The 22,561-nt window shown below is 34.5% G+C and overlaps 4 protein-coding genes and 1 non-coding gene across 5 annotated transcripts; 3 read left to right on the forward strand and 2 right to left on the reverse strand.

Moving 5' to 3' along the window:
* Window positions 1-81: 81 nt before the first annotated feature.
* On the forward strand, window positions 82-3,888 carry LOC129900597 (inositol 3-kinase). Its single transcript, XM_055975606.1, has 2 exons — window positions 82-1,330; window positions 3,438-3,888. The coding sequence occupies exons 1-2, from the start codon at window positions 476-478 to the stop codon at window positions 3,714-3,716; spliced, it is 1,134 nt and encodes a 377-aa protein (XP_055831581.1). The 5' UTR covers window positions 82-475; the 3' UTR covers window positions 3,717-3,888.
* An 825-nt stretch (window positions 3,889-4,713) lies between these two features.
* LOC129901747 (protein EARLY FLOWERING 4-like) lies at window positions 4,714-5,482 on the forward strand. Its single transcript, XM_055977005.1, has one exon. It carries the CDS (start codon window positions 4,846-4,848, stop codon window positions 5,218-5,220), a length of 375 nt encoding a protein of 124 aa, XP_055832980.1. The 5' UTR covers window positions 4,714-4,845; the 3' UTR covers window positions 5,221-5,482.
* Window positions 5,483-8,726: 3,244 nt separating this feature from the next.
* Window positions 8,727-13,583, reverse strand: LOC129901746 (peptidyl-prolyl cis-trans isomerase CYP19-4). The gene is made up of 7 exons (XM_055977004.1): window positions 13,305-13,583; window positions 11,524-11,599; window positions 10,101-10,148; window positions 9,995-10,018; window positions 9,550-9,732; window positions 9,393-9,468; window positions 8,727-9,165 (listed from the first exon to the last, which is right to left on the reverse strand). The coding sequence occupies exons 1-7, from the start codon at window positions 13,380-13,382 to the stop codon at window positions 9,027-9,029; spliced, it is 624 nt and encodes a 207-aa protein (XP_055832979.1). The 5' UTR covers window positions 13,383-13,583; the 3' UTR covers window positions 8,727-9,026.
* A 1,494-nt stretch (window positions 13,584-15,077) lies between these two features.
* Window positions 15,078-19,230, forward strand: LOC129899161 (uncharacterized). The gene is made up of 6 exons (XM_055973999.1): window positions 15,078-15,379; window positions 15,961-16,538; window positions 17,109-17,298; window positions 17,430-17,494; window positions 17,959-18,169; window positions 18,756-19,230. The coding sequence occupies exons 1-6, from the start codon at window positions 15,281-15,283 to the stop codon at window positions 19,002-19,004; spliced, it is 1,392 nt and encodes a 463-aa protein (XP_055829974.1). The 5' UTR covers window positions 15,078-15,280; the 3' UTR covers window positions 19,005-19,230.
* Window positions 17,813-17,915, reverse strand: LOC129901943 (U6 spliceosomal RNA). Its single transcript, XR_008770018.1, has one exon. It is a non-coding gene; the product is annotated as a U6 spliceosomal RNA (small nuclear RNA).
* Window positions 19,231-22,561: the final 3,331 nt, after the last annotated feature.

Consider the following 22,561-nt stretch of genomic DNA (forward strand, 5'->3'; position numbering starts at 1 on the left):
ACAGTAAATTGATCTGGTCAAATATGAAGCTAGTCACCTCTTGGCAAAAATTTTAATTGAAGAGAACACAGAATCAATCCTTTTCCAATAAGGTCCGCACTTCAATGCCTTAAAAGCACATATTCCCCCTTTCACAATTTTACTTAATTAATTTGCATTTTACAACGAAAGGTTCCTTCTCTAACTCCCATCTCCCTTTTATATATATTTTGCCAAACAACAAAAACACACGTAAAACATACACAGAATTGCCTATGCACATAACTGTTTCAGCCATTTGTCTTTGCGGCGTATTTGCCAAATTGTTTTTTCTTCAATACCTTTTTCACTCTTTTGGTGAGAACTGAGAAACCATGCAAATAGCTCTATAATCAAATTATTAGATTGAGTTGAAACTTGAAGCCCTACCTTTTTTGATTTTATCGGTGCCATACAAAGTGGGGCTAGAAGATTTTGAGAAGAAAAAACTTAAATTATGGTGAAGGAAGCGAAAGATTCATCAATACCCACAACCCATCGGTGCTTAATTGTGGGGAATTACTGTCATGATGTTCTGATCAAAGACGACGTCGTGATAGCGGAGTCACTCGGCGGAGCAGCGTCGTTCATCTCCGCCGTGCTTGACGGTTTGTCGGTTTCTTCCGACTACATTTCTAAAGTGGGTAATGATTTTATGTACTCTGTTAATCATCGGCCGATCACTTCGTCCTCTTCCAAAACCACCGTTTTCCACGCCCATTTCTCAACCGAGAGCAAACGGCAAGATCGGATCCTAAAACGGGTCGTTGCATGTGACTCGGTAACTCCCTCGGATCTCCCAAACTCAAAATTTGATTTTGGATTGGCTGTAGGTGTTGGTGGGGAGATTTTGCCCGAAACCCTTGAGCGGATGATTGAGCTGTGTGAGGTGGTGTTTGTTGATATCCAAGCTTTAATTCGGGTATTCGACCCGGTTGATGGAACAGTGAATCTTGTGCATTTGAATCAAACCGGGTTTTGGCCTTTGTTGGAAAGAATTGGTTTTTTGAAGGCGTCGGCGGAGGAGGCACCATATGTGGATGTGGAGGAAGCAAGGAAATGGTGTTGTGTGGTGGTGACAAAAGGGAAAGAAGGGTGTACCGTGTATTCTAAAGATGAAGAATTGTCCGTTGCGCCTTTTCCAGCTTATCAAGTTGATCCAACAGGAGCTGGTGATAGCTTTCTTGGTGGTTTAGTTGCAGGGCTTGTTCATGGATTGGCAATACCAGATGCTGCATTGCTGGGGAACTTTTTCGGATCACTGACTGTAGGGCATATTGGGCTTCCCAAGTTTGACTCGCGGATGGTACAGGTTGTTTAGATACTGCCATTGATTATGCATGTCATTTGTTGTTTGCCAGTGTTTTAAGTGTGTTGAACTATTAATTTTGTAATGCTTGAATGCTTTTGTGAGCTTGTTGATAATTGTGAAATTGGCACCTTCTTACGACAGATCAATCGAACTAGTTGATCTATGTGAAACGTAAGTTAGAAGATTAAATGCAAGCATAGTTTAGTTTCCTTTCTAAATTTTAATTCTAGGTATCGGAAGAAAATGCATATGAAGAGATGAGATACATTTTTTTTTTCGAAATAACAACAAAAGATTTTCACAACAACACACAGATTAGTACAATATATTAAAGTGCTGCCATAACTTCAAATACAAATGAAAAGTATACTGATTTGACAGTGTCACTAAAATCTCAAAAAGTTTATTATGGAATATCATGATCTAAGTTTATAGTTGTTTGTGCTAAAGATGTTTGCCTAGTTATTTTTTTAGTCGAGTGAGGAAGAATGAGAAAGTGATGTTATTCTATCTCTGTACTGCTGCCTGAATATACAGTTTGAACTTTGCAGATAGCTGAAGTGATGCTTTTAATTGAATGACTGTAAACACATAGAAGTCTACTGCTGTGTTATGGTTCTGTAACACTTGAAAGCAAACTACATAGGCTACCTTCCATTTGGATACACCTTCCATTTCTCTTCTTTTGTTGTTCATAAAAAATGAGGAAGAGTCCAAACACATATAAGACTTCTTGATCTCTTTGGGAAGAAAGTTATTAGGAAGATAATGATTTTCTTCTGACCTATCACTCAATGTTATAATTAATGCGTTTTTCCATCTTATACTTTTCTTCCTTAGACTGTTAGTAGATAAGTGGAACTACATTCAGTTTTTTGCCTTTCGTTTTACAAAGAGAAGGAATTTCAATTATTAGTTGATATCGATTTCCTTTGCCTTCTGTTTCTTTTAAAGAGAAGCTTAAGATATTTCTATACTTTGATAATATGTATAATGTTTTCCCAGTAGAACAAACCTTACATATGAAGGGTAGTGTCATCCCCTTGGTCATGATTTTGCCAAGATATTTTTTTTCTGCTAATGATTATAGCAACATATCTTTGATGTGGACTAGTATAAAATGAACAAAAACATGGAAATAATAGATCAGCTTTAAAATTTAAATGCTGCTGGAACACTAACAAACGGAGAAAGAGTTATCTCCAATATACATGAGTTTATGGAATTTAGATATTGCCTTTACATGGGATCATTATTAGATAGAGCAGGGAAGGAAATGACTTACTGTTGGTGGGTGTTAGCACAAGTCATTGACAACCTATAGATCTCAATTTCTTAGACATATTGATGCACTCCATTTAGTTCATAGAAACCACAGAAAGTTAGAAGTCGAACTGGAAATGAACTTCTGAAGAGAAAAATCATTATCCAATCACAAGTAGTAGAAGAGAGATCACGAACACATATTGTTCTCTTGATGTTGTCTGAATAACAGTCTATCAAAGAACTAGAATTTATATTCTGCAGTATATAGTACGGTGTGTTGTTAGCTTATTCCCATCATAATAGATACTTTTTTCTGTATCAAGCTATTGTATTAGTGATTTTGTGTGTATGGAGCCTAGTAAGCAGAAAATTGCAAACAACTGCAGTTCTAATGTTGACATGGGGTAGATGATATAGAAACACTATTGAAGTTCATAGAAATGAGTATCTCTCAAAGATGACATGACAGTTCTTTCTAGCTAATGAAATGAGTAACAAACACCAGGATGCTTGTCTTATTGAACCTTCTCTTCTTGGCCTGCTTCCTCTTCCCCTCTTATTATGATAGATTTTGGGCTATATAAATTCCATTCGTGATGATATGTGTATGTTGAAGAGGATTAGAACATTACACCTATTGTCATGATGTAAAGATAGTATCCCCACATATCAGCACGTTGTTGATCCTCTCACAAAGGCAGTTCCTCAAAGCATGTTCAATTACTATGTAAGCACAATTGGCGGTGATTTCATCATTTGAGTTCCTCTCATGCTTATGAGAATATTGCCTGTTCTTTGAATGCCAAATTTTTGCTCATTTAGTTCTTAATCTTTTCTCCAGAAAGTGAAGGATGAGGTGCTAAAAAGAAGTTTGCAACATTTTGGGTCCCATGAGAAACAGGAAGATGAACCAAAAAGATTGAAGGCATTAGATCATGATGAATTCCTAGCAACTCTCAGTGCCGCCAAAGTGGTACCAGCATACCCTATCAAAGAATGTAAATGGGACTTGCATAGTTCTCCTGGAGCATTGGAACAGCCGGCCTGCAATGGTCATCGGGGATTACCACTTAACCCTGTTTGTGAAGAACCGATTAAATCAGTTGATAGTAAACCTTGAATAACAAGTGTGTGGTTGTTCCACTCTTGAATATTTTGTTAGAGTTGTTAGTTCTGAATAAAGAAAGAGAGTTCAAGCATGATATTCTCTCTACTGGGCATTAGTTTTAAGTTTTCTTGTATTGCAGAATCGGCTTTAACAAAATGAGGCGCAGATTGTTTTTTTTTGTTTTGTTTTCAGTTTTCCACGAGGTGTCTGGAGCCCGAATTGCGCACTGCAGGGCCATTCTGGGGGTGACACTCCCAACATAATTTTTTCTGTACCAAGGCTCGAACCCAAGAAGGCGCAGATTGTTAAGTTTGTTTCTTAGAGTAGATTGAATTGTGATGCGCAACAAAAATGGAGAGAGAACTTGAATTTGGGGCAATACCTTCCACGCTGAATTAGAACACTCCCTCTTAAGATCTATATGAAGAAGCCTTAATGCTCAAGCGAAAGACAAGCAATGGCTCAAACGGTACTTCTTAGTGATTGCCGCATAAATTCTATATCTATCTGGAGCTTGGAAAGAGATTAATGATACTTTATCTTTGGTCTTTAACTAATACAGGAAAGTAAGACAGAAAATGAGACAATAAATAGCAAATGTACAAAAGAAAATGCATCAACACATATTAATACACATTAGGAAAAAGGGGACTACATGATAATTAAATCATATTACTAGAAGAATGACAACGTTCGATTTTTTACTGACCTACTATCGTAATAATATTTAAGATGATGTTGTATTATATCTTATCTAATCACTTCTCTCGATTCTTTTTTGGCTTACTTCTACTTTTTCTAACTCCAGCTAGAGCCAAACGTACAATGCTCACATCTACTCACTGTCGCAATGAATTATTGCAATGTTACTTTCCTCATCTTATTCATTAGGAAAGTCATCCCACTTTATCTCATATAATTTGTTCTTAATCATAAGTAAATAGACAAAAATAAAGGAATTCTTCTTATCATGGGACCCAACAGGTCCATTTGTGAAGATATAAATTACTCACGAGTCACGAGCGTGGTACAATCGAGAATAGGAAGATGATATATATCATTTCGCTCCCAAAAAAAAAACAAGAGAAAAAAAGAGCGGGCGAATTATTGGTTGACGATACATGAGCGGGTGGCTCCGATCATGGACGGTGCCTTGCAAGCCCTAACAGAGCTTTCAAATCTCAGTCCCCACCCGTTGAACGACGGCGAAGAAGAGGAAGAGTATGACACCGAGGCTTGGGAAACGATAACGAAGTGTTTCCGGGAGGTACAATCGGTTCTGGATCAGAACCGAGCTCTGATTCAACAGGTGAACGAAAATCACCAATCGAAACTTCCAGATAATCTGGCGAAGAACGTCGCTCTTATTCGAGATATAAATAGTAATATCTCCAAAGTTTCTCGCCTGTACTCTGATCTCTCTGAAGATTTCTGCAACATCGTTCATCGTGGACGGGAACTTGCTTTGTTTGAATCTAAGAATCGCGATGATAACGTGGACAGCGCTGAATCCTGAGTCAACTCGTTTGGTGAATCGAAATATAGTAATATCATCTTCTATCCTAATTATAAACTTTAGGTTTTTATCATTGTATATACTCTAGCTAGTTCATGTCAGTCATCATATGTTTTTATTCTCAATAAATCAGAGTTATCTGTGTTGAATCAGTATTTTGATGTTTGTTGTTTGTGGACGAAATAAGACGAATAATGGTGCTGTTTTAAGATTAAGAATTCTAGTGATAGCGATGGTAATTAACAAATGTGATTATTGTCTATCTTTTTGTGTTTCTTAAAAGGAATGATTCGTTGATTGATTGATGATTTGCGAGGCTGCTTTTGTCTGCATTCACTGATGCCTAGCTAACATGATTGTGTTTGACGTATTTATGCCATTTACACATAGTATTGCCTCTGATTTTTTGATTTCTTCTCCTGAAGCTTCAAATAATACTCTTAGCTATTTACACGAAGGTGATTGAGGTATTTATGCAATTTAAACAAGTTATTTCCTCTGTTTTTCCCCCTTCAATTTCCCATCATTGGTATCAATTCTATTTTATCTTCCAGTCAAATTCTCCTCTTAGCTGATCAGAGGCCTTGAAGTGTTTATTTCAAGTGCAATAGCTAATCAAAGTTTTTACTTCTTGGATTTTGATCTCTGAGGGAGTGCTAGCAGTCTATTCTCTGTGTTTTGCATGGCTGTGCTGAGTAGCCACCTTTATTTCTCATCCATTCGTTATTGTCAAAGTTGTTTAACTATTCAATTACTTTTGAGTTATGATCTGTATTTGCTTCTGAATATGAACCTTCATCTGCCATCCGTTTGATTATTGTCAAAGTTACTTCATTATTCAATTGACTTTGCATTATCTCTATTTTCTTCTGAACATGAACATCGGGACTTTACATTTACAGGAATTCATGTACAATGAGGTTTCCTAATTACATTAGGCATGTCTGACAGATGACTGGTATACAGGACAATTATGCCTGAGTGATAAGATTTCCTGAGTGTTGCATGCTGCATTGGAGGAGAACCATTCATGATTAAATATACAAATCAACTTTTTTGGAATATATGTCATGCCAATTTTTCCAAGAATCTCTTGCTTTGGCCGCTTTAGTGGTTCTAATTCTTGCTAAAGTTTTGTTGTCAACTTATAATTTAAGTGTGACTATTCATTCATTCAGACAGTGGACTTGTGTAGTCTTTTGTATGCCTGTATACTTTCAATATTTCCAACAAAATGCAAAAAAGAAAAAGAATAAAAAAAGGCAATAGGCATGCACATATTGCTTTAAAATGTAGCAGACACCTTGCTACTTTATTATCATTGAGATATGGTGTGAATTTGATCTTCATTAAGCCTTGTGTACAGTACTTTTGTTGTAGGTATAATTGTACTTGGCTCCACTGAGCATACACCCTCTAGAGCTCATTCTGTGGTATAACTTGTGCCTTGTTTTGCACTGTAGTGCCTCAGTAGGGAGGTGGCTCCTTTCATCCATTTATGATTTTCAGTATCAGGACTTCAGCTTAATTGTTCTATATCAGATCCAGTTTGTTACTTATATCAGTCGTATAAACTAAGTGAGACATCTCTCGTATATCTATAATATGTTTGCAGTGAAGCCGGAGCTTTTAATTTACTGCATGTTTAAGAGTGTTTCATTCATGCAAATTATACACTATCTTTACGTCACCTGGGAAACTTTAGGTCATGATGCCTTCTGAGGTAAGGATTTGGTTTGGAAAAGTAGTTTTAGGATATTTCATATAAGAGTGACTAAGCTGAGGCCCTTTTGTGATTTTACTTACTGTTGTCATCAAATGTAAGGATAGAGGTCCTTTGCATTTGGCTCTTGAGGCCATTTTGATCTTCATTTGAATCGACAGGCATATCTGTGTTTTCCCCACAAACACTTTCTCATATCTTGTGCTTCAAATGTTGTATCTTGTCCTCAAGTTATATTCTATTACTGATGTGAGTTGCTCCTGCATTTGACAGAGACGATTTCATGTCTCACTAAATTGTTTGTGCTGATGGCTGTGGAATTTATGGTTTGAAATAGACAATTTCATCTCTTGCTGAATTGTTTGTGCTGATGGCTGGGGGATTTATGTTCCTTAGTGCAATCTAGTGTTTAAGATAACCGATTGGACCAATAATTCAGTGTCCATTTCCTTTCTCTGATGACTGAGAAAAGCACCTACATTATGTAGAAGCAGCTTCTATTCAATTATAGTATGTTAGCTTCGTTCATTATAATTCCAACTCAGATCTTGTTTCTTGAATGGTATCTGGTTAGGACTCAATTTATCATTTTTTTTACCTGTGAACTACTGCAAATTAAGCATTTGAAGTCGTTCCATCTTAGCATATCTTTAGGTTTTCATGTTGATACTGGTTTTTGGTGCTTTACCTTAGAGCCAGCTTCACCTATCAAGATTAGAGTAGTCCACTGATACCCATACTTCTAATATTTCTTTGTATGTCATCCTAACGGGTACATCTAATTATTCCATATTTTCACGTTTTAAGGGAATTTTGACTTGGATCAGGCTTTTGACCTTTACCCTCTTCCCCCTCCCATAAAAATACAATTACTTATTTTGCATTCAACCTCTCTTCTCTTTTTTTAATTTGATTTCCCGGATTGAATATTTGTGAATATCGTAGCTTTTTATTTAAGGTATTTAATTGAATACCGTAGTTTTGATTTGATTATTGCATCTGGAACTGAATATTGTATTTTTGAAGTAAGTTCTATTGTTTTGATTTAATATTGTAGTTCCATAGAAAAAGTGGAGTGATGTATTCATAATCAGGCTGTTATGATGTTATGTATGAGTTCATCTTCTCCTCTTTCTTCTTCCATCTTGGTTGCTGCTCTTCTAGGCTGTCCTCGGGGGACTATATGATTTTTGGTCGGTAAAAGCAAGTCTGTTTCATGTATGCTTTCGTCGATACTTCATTGTGATTGATGCATAAAGCCAGGAGGGAGATTGATTGGAGATGAAGTGTTTGTAACAGATACAATTTTCATTATGATATGCTCAATTTAAAGAATACTCGTATTTTCTTGGTTTGTTTCCTTCTACTAGTGTTACAGAGGTTTGGGGAAAGTTTTAAATATACGGCGTAATATTTTTTCGGATGGTTGATGTAATTTCAATATCCCTGGCAGGTCAAGTGGGGGTCTAATAAATGGTATAAGAATGAAAAACTCCTGAAGAAAAATAATGAGGATGAACGTAAGATCACAGCCACGGGGCAGACAAATGCCCCGATCTGTATTATTTCCGTTGATATTTCTTCCTAAAATATCACAAAAATAACTCTAGTCGTTTCTCTAGTACGTCGTGAATACATATAATTAAAAATGATGTAATTAATTCTTAGAGAAATTTTGCAGAAACCATGGATGACAAATTTGCGGAGTACCTAGAGTCCTAGACTCATAGAACATGAGAGTAGTAGATCATATTTTATGAAAGAAAATGGAAAACGACACTACTCTGAGCTCATGTACGTGCATTGATTTCCACTAATGGAGAAGGCATGAAAAAGCATGAGTTCATAGAAACTAATAAGTAAAAATAGTTATTAACTACATATTGATGGCATAGATAGAACGTGAGCCAGTTTCACTCGGCCTCTATAATGTCCATTGCTTCACCTAATTTCCCCTTTCAGCGCTAATATCATGACAAACCATGGGTTGATAAAACGTTAGAAACACTGTCCACCCCTTAATTGGCAGCTAAAACGACCTATAAGATTATTGCGGAAAACATCTTGCAATTATCAGAACCTATTACAGAGGAAGTTCACCACTGTCAGCGATGACAACTTTGCTTTTAGGTGTTCCACTTTGTCTTCCTTCAGCTTCCATCTTGTAAACGACATCCATTCCAGATAACACCTTTCCAAAGACCACATGTCGACCATTCAACCTACGAATAAAATAAAAAATCAGAAGTGCTTACAAGATTATTGTAGAATGGATAGCTTATCAAAAGAGTTGTAAATCACAAACAACTAGGGTTAAATGATACAAAACAAACATCAACAAACACTCCAGATTAGAGAAACACTGCATAAACTCCAGGTTCTTAATTGAGAATATTTTTGAATTGTTTTAAGTTATGTGAATACGCTTTATCAAGAGTCTTGAACTTACCAGCTAGTTGTGACAGTTGTGATGAAGAATTGTGAACCATTGGTGTCAGAACCAGCATTTGCCATTGACAATAGCCCTGGAAATTATGTACGAAACAGTTTTACATGCATGAAAACGGAGAATAATTATCCACTTCAACATAAGGAGAAAATCCTACCAGGTGCAGTGTGCTTGATCTTGAAATTTTCATCCGCAAACTTTTCACCATAAATAGATTCCCCTCCACGCCCATCACCAAGGGTGAAATCACCACCTTGAATCATGAAGCTGGGGATTATTCGGTGGAATGTGCTCCCCTTGTAATGAAGAGGCTTGCCACTCTTTCCAACTCCCTTTTCCCCTGCAATGTAAATTACCAGAGACAAGAAAAACAAGATCATGAATGTGAAGGTAACAAGCCAATGCAGTCACTTTTAAGCCATTCTCAATAGTTCACATAGACTAACAAAATCTTTTCGCATTACCAGTGAACTAAGAGAAAAAACCACTTGCTTAGGCAAAACTAGGGCAAAAATGAATATAAATACAGCCGAGCACAAGCTAGAGAATCAACCAAAGCATCTAATGCATGAAAATAAACTATGAAAGTGTGGTAGAAGCACCTGTACACAATGCTCTGAAGTTCTCTGCAAGAAAATAGAAAGATAGTGAACAACCAGAGTGGTAACGGTGAAATTTACAAGCTCTCCTTCATATATGTAACCATACCTGCTGTTTTAGGAACTGTATTACCAAAGAGACCCATAACAACACGACCTGAAAGAAAAAGCAAATACTTGAAAATCAATCCAAGGAAAATAATGCAACAGAGCAAATTAGATAATGATGCTACCTACACAAAAACATTGCCCAGAAAAATTATCAACGATAACAACTTTTAAGAGAAACAGGTGGATTCCTACATGTTGTGAATGACATACATAAGAGGACATGATATTCCTAGAAATAACAAGAATCAACAAATCAAGAATACTTGTTTATATTGCAACAACATACCCAGAAGGCCAGAACACTTGTCTATATTTTTCAAGCATTAACATGTGTTTATGTATATTTGCTAGTGTTAAGAGTGAAACTATAAATATTTTCATAGCTATGTTGTAGTACCTAACAGTTTATTTATTTGCATATCTCAAGATTGTTTGGGTATCATCTTTCTTCAGTTACAAATATTTGTTAACAGGTAAAGTAGCATTTCATCAAATCAAGCATCCAGAGGATGCAATTGATTACAAATATTTGACAGGACCTCTCCCTTTCTTCAAAGTTTTGGGACACCTTTCAAGTTTTTAACGTTGAGTGTGGATTGTAAAAGGCTTTAGAGGGAAAAATTTCAAAAACTAAAGAGTATATTTTCCGCTTGGAAAGTGGAAACCAAATTTGTTCTTTCTTCTTCTTCTTTTCTGAAAAGAGAAAAAAGCAACTCGAAAGTTTTCTCGAAAACCAGAAATCGTCCGGTTGTTACCCCAAAACTACTTGTTCCAAACAAATAATACTTGTAAGAGAAGATTCAAACATGTCCGGACAACATCAAACATTCAAATTTGACCTTACACACAGATATGGAGAGATGAGGAAAAGTTGAATAATAGTACATAACTATTAATCAGGATTTCAATAATGGCCTAGTGCTGAGAGACAAATAGGCTTATATAATAAAACACAACTCTAAAATCTACACGGGACGGAGGATAGTATGCATAAATGTGACCCTGGGGTATCAAGAAGGATGCAGATATATAAAACTATTTAGTTATACTTCACAAAAAAAAAATCTCATCAAATGATTTAGTTTTTGTTTGCAAGATTGATGTAACAGCTTAACAGAAGGAAGGAAACACCAGGCATCCCCCCTTCCCCAACAAAAAACAATAAGGAAAAGCGAGTCCATGTGTATTTATATTAGGATCAATAATGCAGGAGGGCAGCCGATGGAATACTGGTAAAACAACACAATTAACAAATCAAACTAGTATTTGCACCCAATAGGCATAGGAGCTAAAACAAAAAAATATGAACTTATGAAGGGAACAAGCATTTTTGTCAGAAAAGACATTATTGGCAAATCATCTTGTATCTGCACCATATAAATACAGAAAAGAAAATAGTGATATGAAGGGAAGGAGCATACCGGCAGGTTTACCATCTATCTCAACATCAAAGTAAACTTTGTGAGTTACTTCTTTCAGATTTTCCTGGGATTTGGCCTGCAGAGCATGCTTTCAAGTTAATAGTAGCAAAACTTCTCACTTAATTCATCACAAACATAAAAAATAAAAAAAAATTGCATGCACACACATAGATGGCCCCACATAAACCAGGAAAGAAAGTACTTATATCACCTTTTGAGATGTTCCAAGTCATTAGTGCATTTTAGACCGAAAGGAAAATGAGTATTGTCACATATTTTCAGCAGTAAACTTGAGAAGAGATTGATATCTTATGACATTATGGAGCCTATAAATCAGTACTCTGTTTAGCAACCTATGTCTAATCTAGTACTCTATCTTCAACCTATGTTAAGACAATGCAATCATTAACCTAATAGTTGCATATAAAGGTGTTAACAAGCTTTGTATGTTGAAGCTAAGCTTGTTATAACATGAGCTCAAAGGTATGCCGAAACCTATGTTGCTCAGACTCTTCAAAAATGTCAACGGGTGCGTGTCGGATTCTGTATTTTTGGAGAATCCGACGCGGGTGTGGCATTGAAAGTGGAGAGTCCGGTAACTTAGGCAGGAACTTGGCTTGTAAAATTCTAGCATAGCACAATCTACAATTCAACTCAACAATAACGGATTCTTACAATTTCTTAAACACAGTTTTTCTAATGAAACAATTTTCTGATGAAATCATCAACTTCTACTTACTGCATGTTTCACAGGTTTGCCAATTATTGAAAGAACCAACAGAGATTTTGAAAAGAAGTTGGATTCATCTGAAGAAGGAGGAAACTTTCAATTTCTCCGGACTCTTGAACACCAATTGCTCCATGTAAACAAAGAAGAAGTGGGAAATGATAGTTATTGAAGTGGACTGAGGTTGAAAAGTGCTTCTGACTTTCCACCAACAGCAGTCTACTATAATGGGAGCAAACGGAAGAAAGATCCAACACAATGGAGGCTAAAGATCAGTAATGGTGGAGGCAAAGCAGCATACTTCAAGAAGACTTATAAGCAAAGAAATAGAAAAAAATAAAAATAAGTTTGTTCTTAAACAGTACAAGCAGAACCAAGCAGCAGGAGATAAGCTGATTTTAGTAATTGAGCTTGAGCTCAGCTCGTTCAACAAATCAATGAGTTCAATCGGAATTAAACTAATGGATACGAGCTTTGTTCCACACTTTCAGTTCATTTACAGAGCTGCAAGTAAAATAATACTATGTTGATTGTCTAAAAACATAATACAGCTGTTGTAAACGTGAATTTTTGGAAAAGGATCCATCACTGCATCCAAAGTCCAACCATTGTGGATGTGTAGAAGACTAGCAACAAATGAATTTATTATTCTTCTATATGATCCACTACGTCTTATACGAATTTATACCAGATTATATTCCAAAAAAAGAACAAAAAAGAATCCATAGACGCTCGAATGATCAATATAGAAACCGTCTCCGTAATGAATCAGCTGTCTTTCAAATATTCCAGTCTATCAAGCGACAGATGATTACGATCTAAAAGCACAGTGAAGATTCATACAAATCGATCCAAAAAAGTTGCTTAGTCGTAACATGAATAACACGTCAATTAATCAGTTACTTACAGATCGATCCCTAAACTATACGAAACAGCGATTTCTAATCTTTCAATTTGTACATACGATGAGGGTCACAAAAGGAAAACTAAATCATAAAGTGCGTAAAGCCGGAGATTAAGATTATCAACAGGAAATGTTAACAAAATTGAGTACCTGAACAAGAGCTAGGGTTCCAATCACGGCCAAGCTGCAGAGGATAAAAACGGACGGTTGAAATCTCGTCGCCGCCATACTTGCTCGTATCTCCGTTGAGAGAATAGTAGTGGAAGTTGTGACTTGTGAGTGAAAGTTGAAGACTGGATTGAATTGTTCAGTGCCGAAGAGATTTATTTATCGTAAGTACGGAGTTAACAGGAGATCTATGGCAGTAGCCAATGGAAGAAAGCCACGTTGACCTGGTGAGGTGTTTGTTGAATAATTCTGGGCCCAATTTAGTACAAGGAATTTTGCTAATTAAGCCCATATACGTATAGTGCGTCGGCCCAGCCCATCTGTGGAAAACCTTCCCGTTTGATATTGAGGAAAATATTTTGTTTTCCTAGTTTTTCAGTTCTGTTGGTTACCTCCAGTAAGTCATATTAAGTAATTGTTACATGACACATTTGAAAAAGAGATTTGGAAAAAAGGTCTCATATACCTCTTAATTTTGTTATTTTAGAGTTGATATATTCTCGTTACAAAGTTATTCACGTATATTGCTATCGTTATAAATAGTCCACATATACCCTTATTATTATAAAAGTAGCTCACACATATTTTTTTTATTAAAGTGAAAATTTTAATTTTAATTTTTGTATTAATTTATTTCTACCTTTAAAAAAAATCATGTAGGGTATACATATCCTTATCACACATGAACTTTTTTAAAACTTTTTTATTATTATTCTTTGAGTTTTTTAATTTAATTTTTTTTCTTTTATTCTTTAGTGTAAAAGTATGAGAAATAAAATGAAAAAAGTGTGAATGGAAAAAGAGAAAACATAAAAAATGGCTATATTTTAATTTATTTTTTGTATCTGTAAAAAGAAATGGGGCATATATGATAAATCTTATAAGAAAGTTAGTGAAAAATAAATTTGACCATCAAAAAAATAAATTTAAATTAGCCGTTGAATTAAAGAAGCAAAAAAAATGTTTATAGAAGGATCAAATATTTAAAATAAATTTTTAAATAATTTAAAATTAATTAATTATACTTTTTTTGAAGAGAAAGGTATATGTGAGCCATTTTATATAACAGTATGGATATATATATATAAGTCATTTTTATAACGAATGGTAGTATATTAGACCATTTTTCCTTCAAAAAGTATGTAAGGACAATAATAAAAGGCACTTTTCACTTTTACTGGTTTGATTATTCTCAAATTAGAAGATGTAAAATAGTTTTAAAAACTAATTAAATGAAGGATAAACATGAAAAAAAATCTCAATAATTCTCTTAAACTTTGAACAATTCACATATTTTTTATTATAAAAAAATTCTTAACAATTCATTTATATTTTTGGAAACAAAAAATTGCACATTTAATCATTCGACAAGATTGATTTTTTATTTCTGTCTTTCAAATAAAATATCATAATTTTTTTTCAACAAATATTATATTTGAACCCATAGTAAAAAAAAAAAAAAAGAATAAGTCAATCAATCAAGTTAAAAATCCAGAAACTGTTTGTGGACTTAGTCATTTATTAAATGACCTAATAAAATAAAAATTAATATTTTATATTTGTATTTAGAAGTTAAATCCTATTAGGTACATAAATACATGTCATTATATATCAGTGTGTAACTTCTTCTTCTTTTATATTGTTCTTTTAAGCAAAAACAACCATGATACATCCTCATCAATAAAATATCAAAATTTATCAAAAAAAAAAACAAAAAAACATGATACATCCAAACCATTGAGAGGTGAGCGGGTAAGTAAACAATTGTGGTGTGTGAGAACGAAAGGGAAAGAGCAGATCAAGAAATAATACACAAAAGGTCAAATTTCATCAACTGATCATAAAAAAAAATACGGTCATCGACAATGCAATTCAACGATCATGAAATTATACTGCTTCCGGAGGTCGAATAGATTGATTTGAGAACTTAATCTGGAACAGCTTTCTTAATTAATTCAATGGGGATTCTTTCTAGACATAATCCTCGACCGTCTTTTCTCCCTCGTTACGTTATCTTCTTTGCTTTTCTCTTCCTTGCTCTTCTCCTCTTCTTCGAGGTCCGAATCCTTTTATCTCTATAATATGTTTGCTTGTTTTCTATTGCGTACGTTTCTTTGTTAGATATTCTTAGTTTGTAATATCGAAGTGAATAGTAATTTAAAAGACAATTGTTTTGAAGAGATTCTAATTTTTTGATATTTTTGTATCTCATGTTAGCCTGCTCCAATCTGTTACGAAACTTTCTTTATTAGGTTGGCTATATTCTTCACATGACAGTATCAAATATATTCTCTTTTAGATAACTATAATAATAACATTGCTTATTGTGACCCCAAAGATCATTAATTTGTATCTCTTAGAGTTGAACCCTCAATCAGAAATAATATCGAGTAATCTTATAGCTCAATTGATTGACTACTGAACTTTCACTTTATTGGTGAGTTCAATTCCCAAGCTTGTAATCCCCTTCCCCATTTTCCGTTTCTCTACGCCCAATTTGTTTTTATCAGATCAGACAGGAATTCACAATACTCACTTTTAGGTGACTGTAATGACATGAATATCCCTATCTTTTTCTGTTTCTTTCTTTCTGAAGTTCCTAACATTCTCTTCTTTTTTTTTGTTTTCTGGATGTTAGGTGGACAACTTAGTTTCTCAGACAAAAACAATTGTTGGTCACAACTTAGAGCCAACGCCGTGGCATGTATTTCCTGCTAAATCCTTCGATGAAGAATCCACTTATTCGAAGGCTTCCACGATCATACAATGCTCTTATCTTACCTGTAGTAGCACCAGTCATGTCACTAATATTCCTCGAAACACCAAACCTCAATCTGAATCCAAAAATTGCCCAGATTTCTTCAGGAGTATACGTTACGACCTCGAGCCATGGGCAAAGTCTAGGATTTCTATAAACCATGTAATGGAGGCTCAGAAGAATGCAGCTTTTCGAATTGTAATTGTTGGTGGAAAATTATTCGTAGATTTTTACTATGCTTGTGTGCAGAGTAGGGCTATGTTCACAATTTGGGGAATATTGCAGCTACTCAGGAAATATCCTGGAAAAGTACCAGATGTTGATTTAATGTTTGATTGCATGGATAAGCCTATATTAAATCGAACGGAATACTCTTCAATGCCTTTGCCTCTGTTTCGGTACTGTACAACACCGAACCATTTCGATATACCTTTTCCAGATTGGTCTTTCTGGGGCTGGTAAGTACATGAACATTCCTTCAATTTATCCAAATGCAAACTACAGTTTGTTTTCTTTTTGCTATTCCTCGAGATTCAAATTATGCGAACTTGAATTTCAACTTATAATACTTTTCGTATAGTTTTTGAATATTTATATTGAGCTAATCCAATTTAATTTTGAAGATTAATCAAATTGACTCTCAATAAGCAAAGAATATCACATAAGGATAGGAGTATATAATGTAACAACTTAATAAGAAGGTATGTGGTTGGATGGTTGAGTTTGTTAATCTGTATATGGCATGTTAGTACTGTTTTTATAGAGATTTACTTACAATTACCGTTTAAGTGATGTAATTGCGGAAAAATGTTTGCATTGTCATAGAACTTCAAATCCATCTAACAGTATAGCTTCTATACACTTAATTTGCAGTAGAACTATAAGCCGTAAATCATAATAAGTGTAATTAGTTACCTCGTAAATAAGACATATATATCTTATTGCATAGGATTCGGGTGTCATTCTTTGGCTGATCATGCACATTTTTTTTCATTGTCTGTTTCGTCTTTGCTGATTTATATTTTCAGGTCTGAAATAAACATAAGACCGTGGAATGAAGAATTTAAAAGCATCAAAGAAGGTTCAAACTCCCAAAGTTGGGCAAGCAAGATACCACTAGCATACTGGAAAGGAAACCCAGATGTAGTTTCTCCTATTCGCTTAGAGTTGCTTAATTGCAACGACACTCAAATATGGAGAGCACAAATTATGCGGCAGGTTCATGACTTACACATTTGAATGAGAAACTCCTTTCTTTAGTTTCTGAATATAACTAATTGTGTTTTTAATTTTGTTACTTCTTTCTTTTTGGTAATTTGAGTCCCTTTATCTATTGATTATGGATATAGAATTGGACAGAAGAAGCACAAGCCGGATTTGAGAGGTCCAAACTATCAAAGCAATGTAATCATAGGTGAGCTTTGCAACACTCTTGAGTTGCCATTTCGGATTTTGGATCTTTGGTTGACATTATATTCTTGACATTTTAGGCAGCAATTAAGAATTTCATTTTAAAAAAATTAAGATTTTGTCGATACATAAAACTTAAACTCTTTTGGGTCATTCAAAAAGCCTTGCTCAATGTTGACAGTTTCTAGGATCAACCTCTATAATTGCTTGTCTTCTTTGCTGATTCATTTCTGTTTAGTTTCCATGCTGAATTAATTTATTAATGCCTTTATTTCTATCGCTACTCTAGTGATGAGTCATCTTATCGACTTTCATGTACGCCAAAAGGATTGTACAAAGTTCTTTGTGTGTGTCATCCTTGCGTAGGAGTCATATTAATTTTCTCTGTCTCGTTCCAATTTTATCAGATGTCTGCTGACACAGAAAAAAATGCATTCATTCCATCAAATTTTGTTCTTAATAATGCAGGTACAAGATTTATGCAGAAGGATATGCATGGTCAGTGAGCCTGAAGTATATTCTAGCATGTGGTTCTCTTCCCCTGATAATCACCCCACAGTATCAGGATTTCTTTAGTCGCGGTCTGATTCCGAAGAAAAACTACTGGCCACTTCCTCCATTTGATTTATGCTCTTCTATTAAGGCTGCAGTTGATTGGGGTAATGCAAATCCATTGGAGGTATGTTTTCCCCCCAAGATTATAACTAATTTGTTGATAACAAAGAAATTTTCTTCAGTAGGATGATTTTTCATGGACAGTTGTTGATAGCAAATCCAAAATTTAGTTGTGGGGATTGAATTAAGATAGTTGAATTCTGAAATGCATAGCTAGCTTTATCTATACTTGTTTTTCATACATATATAAAGCATTCAACCTCGAGACACTACTGAATTCTGTCAAACCCGTGAATCCGTGATTGGATCCACCACTAATAGATAGATGTTAAGTTTAATTATTTGTTGAGAGGAAGTCTTCTAGATTTCCTTGTAGTCTTTCTACTTTATTTTTGCTTGGCAATTTTTTGCAAGTCCTGTACTAGTACGTTTATCCTTGGGAAACAACTTTTCTACCTCAATGAGATAGGGCCTAGCCGCCTCCCAGACCCTATTTGTGGGATTTCATGGTGTACGTTGTTGTTGCTTTTGTTGTATACTAGTAGGTATACTTTAAGATTATGTCTTAAATTTACTGTTGTGTAGGCTTGTGACTCTTCATTTAGCAATGTTTTTGTACTTTTGTCACTTGAATTATTCTTGTTGAATAGGCTGAAGCGATTGGAAAAGCAGCACAAGACTTCATGGAAAGTTTGAGTATGGATCGGATTTATGATTACATGTATCACTTGATTTCAGAATATGCAAAGCTGCAGGATTTTGTACCTGTTCCCCCCTCTTCTGCTCTTGAACTATGTACCGATTCTGTTCTTTGTTTTGCTGATGACCAGCAAAAACAATTCCTTAAAAGATCCCTCGTGTTCCCTTCAAATGAGAGTCCTTGCTCACTTTCCAGATAGAAATTTGTACAAGCAGTGACGTATTCAGGATTTAGAGTTAGAATTAGATTTTATTGAACCCATTGTGTGTGTCTGGTCTAGATTAGCGCAACTGGCTACTGGAGTTACATAGGAATGAGCAGGAAAATGTACAAGACATTTGTTTCGTCTTCTACATTTTCTGTTTCCCTACACTCTTTGTACAAGAAATTTTCTGTTTCACTTGAGAATAAACCAATGCAGAAGAAAGGGATTTTACATCATTACACACTCTAAACTCTATAGTCTTATTTTTGTTGTTTTTGTATGCTCGTTTGGGACTGAGTCTTAATTATTGTTGTTGTTTCGGGTTTTCTGGTCCAAGTATAGCTGAACGTAACTTACATCACTAAAGTTTATATACTACATCAAAAATAATCTTTAGCGGCAATAATTTAATTGTCACTAAATATGTTTTTAGAGACAATTATTTGTATATGTCCATAAAGCCTATAGCAATATTTGATCCAATAGCAATTACCTATTACCTAATGTCGATAACACTCTTTGTTAATGTATATAAAATATTGCCGTTAAAAGTTGTTTTTGTTTGATCTCCAAAGCTTGTTAGGGCATTTGCTCTCTGCAATCAAGACAGAAGAAACAGGTATTTTAAAGAATAAGCATTTGTATTTAGAGAGAAAATGGCAAGTTTTAAGCTTATTGAACTGTGATTAAAATATCTGAACATGGTATATAGGCCGAACGCGGGTTCTGCCTCACCTTCGTACACTCAGAAAATTAAACGTTCTGCTCATGACAAAAAAAATAAAATACTGGCATATGATGTTCACATCAAATCTTGTTATTCTATTATAGTTAAGCCAAAAATTAAGATTAAAATGTGTATTATTAACTATGATTTAGCAATAAAATATAAATAGAAACAAATGTTTTGTATTTATTAGATTGGTGTATTTATGATACTATCCGTTATATCCTAAATAAACTCTTTATCTTTTCAGAAGTAGGGATAAGATTTGTGTATAGTCTATCTTAGATTTTATTTGTGAGATTATGCTGGATTTGTTATTGTTGTTATTGACCCGTTATAATTTAAATAAAAAAAATTAAAATTATTACAATTACATTGAACTTGTTATTATTATTGTTGACCCGTTATAATTTAAATGAACAAAATTAAACTTATTGTGATTGCGTTGATGTTGTTATTGTTGTTTGACCCGTTATAATTTAAATAAACCAAATTAAACTTATAATTGTTTTTATATTTAATATTTATCGATTCATTTTCATGAGTTATATATTAATTCTTATATCAAAATTATATAAATTAATATAATTTTAGTAATGAATCAAATACTAAATATTTTTCTAGGGGACGGATTGCATGAACGTGGAATATTGGAGACTGGTGATAGTGGGATAAGGAAAATGGGAAAGAAAATAAGGCAAGAAATCAGCCATCAAGGCGTTACCGATATTTACAAAATTTGAGGAAGAAACATGACGTCCCCAATTGTCTCAAGTAGTAATACGGATCATCAGAAAATGAGCGGCGGCGGATACTCGGATAGAATTGCTCCTTCTTTAATCATATATTTTAAATTTGAGCTTTGAATCTTTTTTCAAGTAAAGCCTTATGCGAGATAAATTCAAAAAAATTAATCAAACTAGTGGCAAATGGAGAAGGTTAGGTCACAAGCAACTTCTTTATCATCTAGCAAATATCACTATTCATAAATAAAAACATTTAAAAAGTGATGGAAAAAGGCTTGTGGTAGTTTCAACTTTCAAGTCATGACAAATTCATGATTGGCCTTTCCCAAAGCTTGCTTGTTCTTTACCAATTCCGTTTAAAAGAGCTAGCCACTCACCTCCATTTTAATTCACATGACTTTTGATCATTGAATTATATTTAAATTTGAAAAAAAAAGTCTTTTTTTTTTTATAAATTAGTAAAAAATATAATCACGTAAACTAGAACGACGTCAATAGTAAAACGAAATCCACCCACCCATTATCATCCAAGAAAAAAAAACTGGGGTAGAATTACTATTATAGTTACGAGTTTGTGAAAGCTAATTAATAACTTCTATTCTTGAATATTTAGATATTTATTTAATACATATAGATATTTTCTTCAAATTTTCATAAACAAAAAGAATTAGATTCAGAATTTATAAACCAAAGATCTTGAATATTATTTTTACATCAAAATAAAAAGAAGAAGAAGATTCAAGCGTTTAAAACATTATAAAATTATGATATTTACTCTAGCTTAGAAGATGGGAGAGAGGTTAATGGCGATAGGAACTTAAAGAGAATAGTGAAAATGTGAACAACATGTGGAATTGGACAATTAGTTACATAGGAAAGAACTTAGAGAGGTGGTAGGAGTTTTGTGCGGTAACCTTGGTGGTCATCAAGGGAATTGATAGTAGAATGGAGAAGTTTAAAGCAAGTGAAAATATAAAGACGAGCAAAAGAAGCGGACGAATACGAAAAGGTATAAGGTAACAAAAAAAGGCAAAATTAGTGGTTACGACAACAAAAATGACATCAACTTTAGAATATTTATATGTCTATCAAGGGGACAAAGGCGGAGATAAAAGATTTTACATGCTCACTAAGGTGAGAGAGAGGAAGGTGAGAGACTTGGATCAAGTAAAGCGCACCAAAGATAAGTAAGACAAAGTGCTAATGGAAGAGGCACTTATTAGATGAAGATGACAAACGTGCTTTCATAAACTCTTGGACAAAAAAGAGGACATGGACATTGTGTTGGGTGATTTGGAGCACTCAAACAGTCTTAAGGGATTTTCGCATTAATAATTTTCACCACCACTCTATTTACAATCATCAACCATCACCACTAATCATCTATAACATCACAATCACATTTGTCCACAATGACCACTAACAATCATCATATTCATTGTCAACTACCACACATATCATTTTTATCATTATAACACTATCATCATCGTCACCACCGCAACCTCCACCACTAGCATCCACTACAACTATTGCAGTCAATCTAAACTACCAACCACGACCTCCACTATCACAATTAGCATTGTCGTTAATTACCATCAACACATCGTTAATCACCACATTCTTCAGTCATCTCCATCAACATTATCAAGTACTAACATCAATCAACCTAACAATAACAATCACAACTACCACCATCACTATCAATCACCACTAGCACATCAGCCACTATAACATCAACCACATCCACCATCACATCTATTGCCCCATAGTTATTAGCAACTAATATCTACAGAAAGAGACCATGCAAATAAAGGTGATTAAGGTGAAATGGGAACCTCCACCAGAGGGATGGATAAAATACAACACAGATGGTGCTTCTAAGGGAAATCCAGGGGGAAGCTCGTATGCTTTTTGCGTAAGAGATAATAAGGGGGACATTATCTATGCAGAGGGTAATAATATTGAAGATACTACTAGCACTGTATCAGAAGCCAAAGCAATACTAGCAGCAAGTATTCATTGCAAACAATCACAATTCCAGCAAGTAATTATCCAAACAGACTCAATGCTAATGCACA

This window comes from Solanum dulcamara, chromosome 8 (genome assembly GCF_947179165.1).
Source record: "Solanum dulcamara chromosome 8, daSolDulc1.2, whole genome shotgun sequence".
Lineage (NCBI taxonomy): Eukaryota > Viridiplantae > Streptophyta > Magnoliopsida > Solanales > Solanaceae > Solanum > Solanum dulcamara.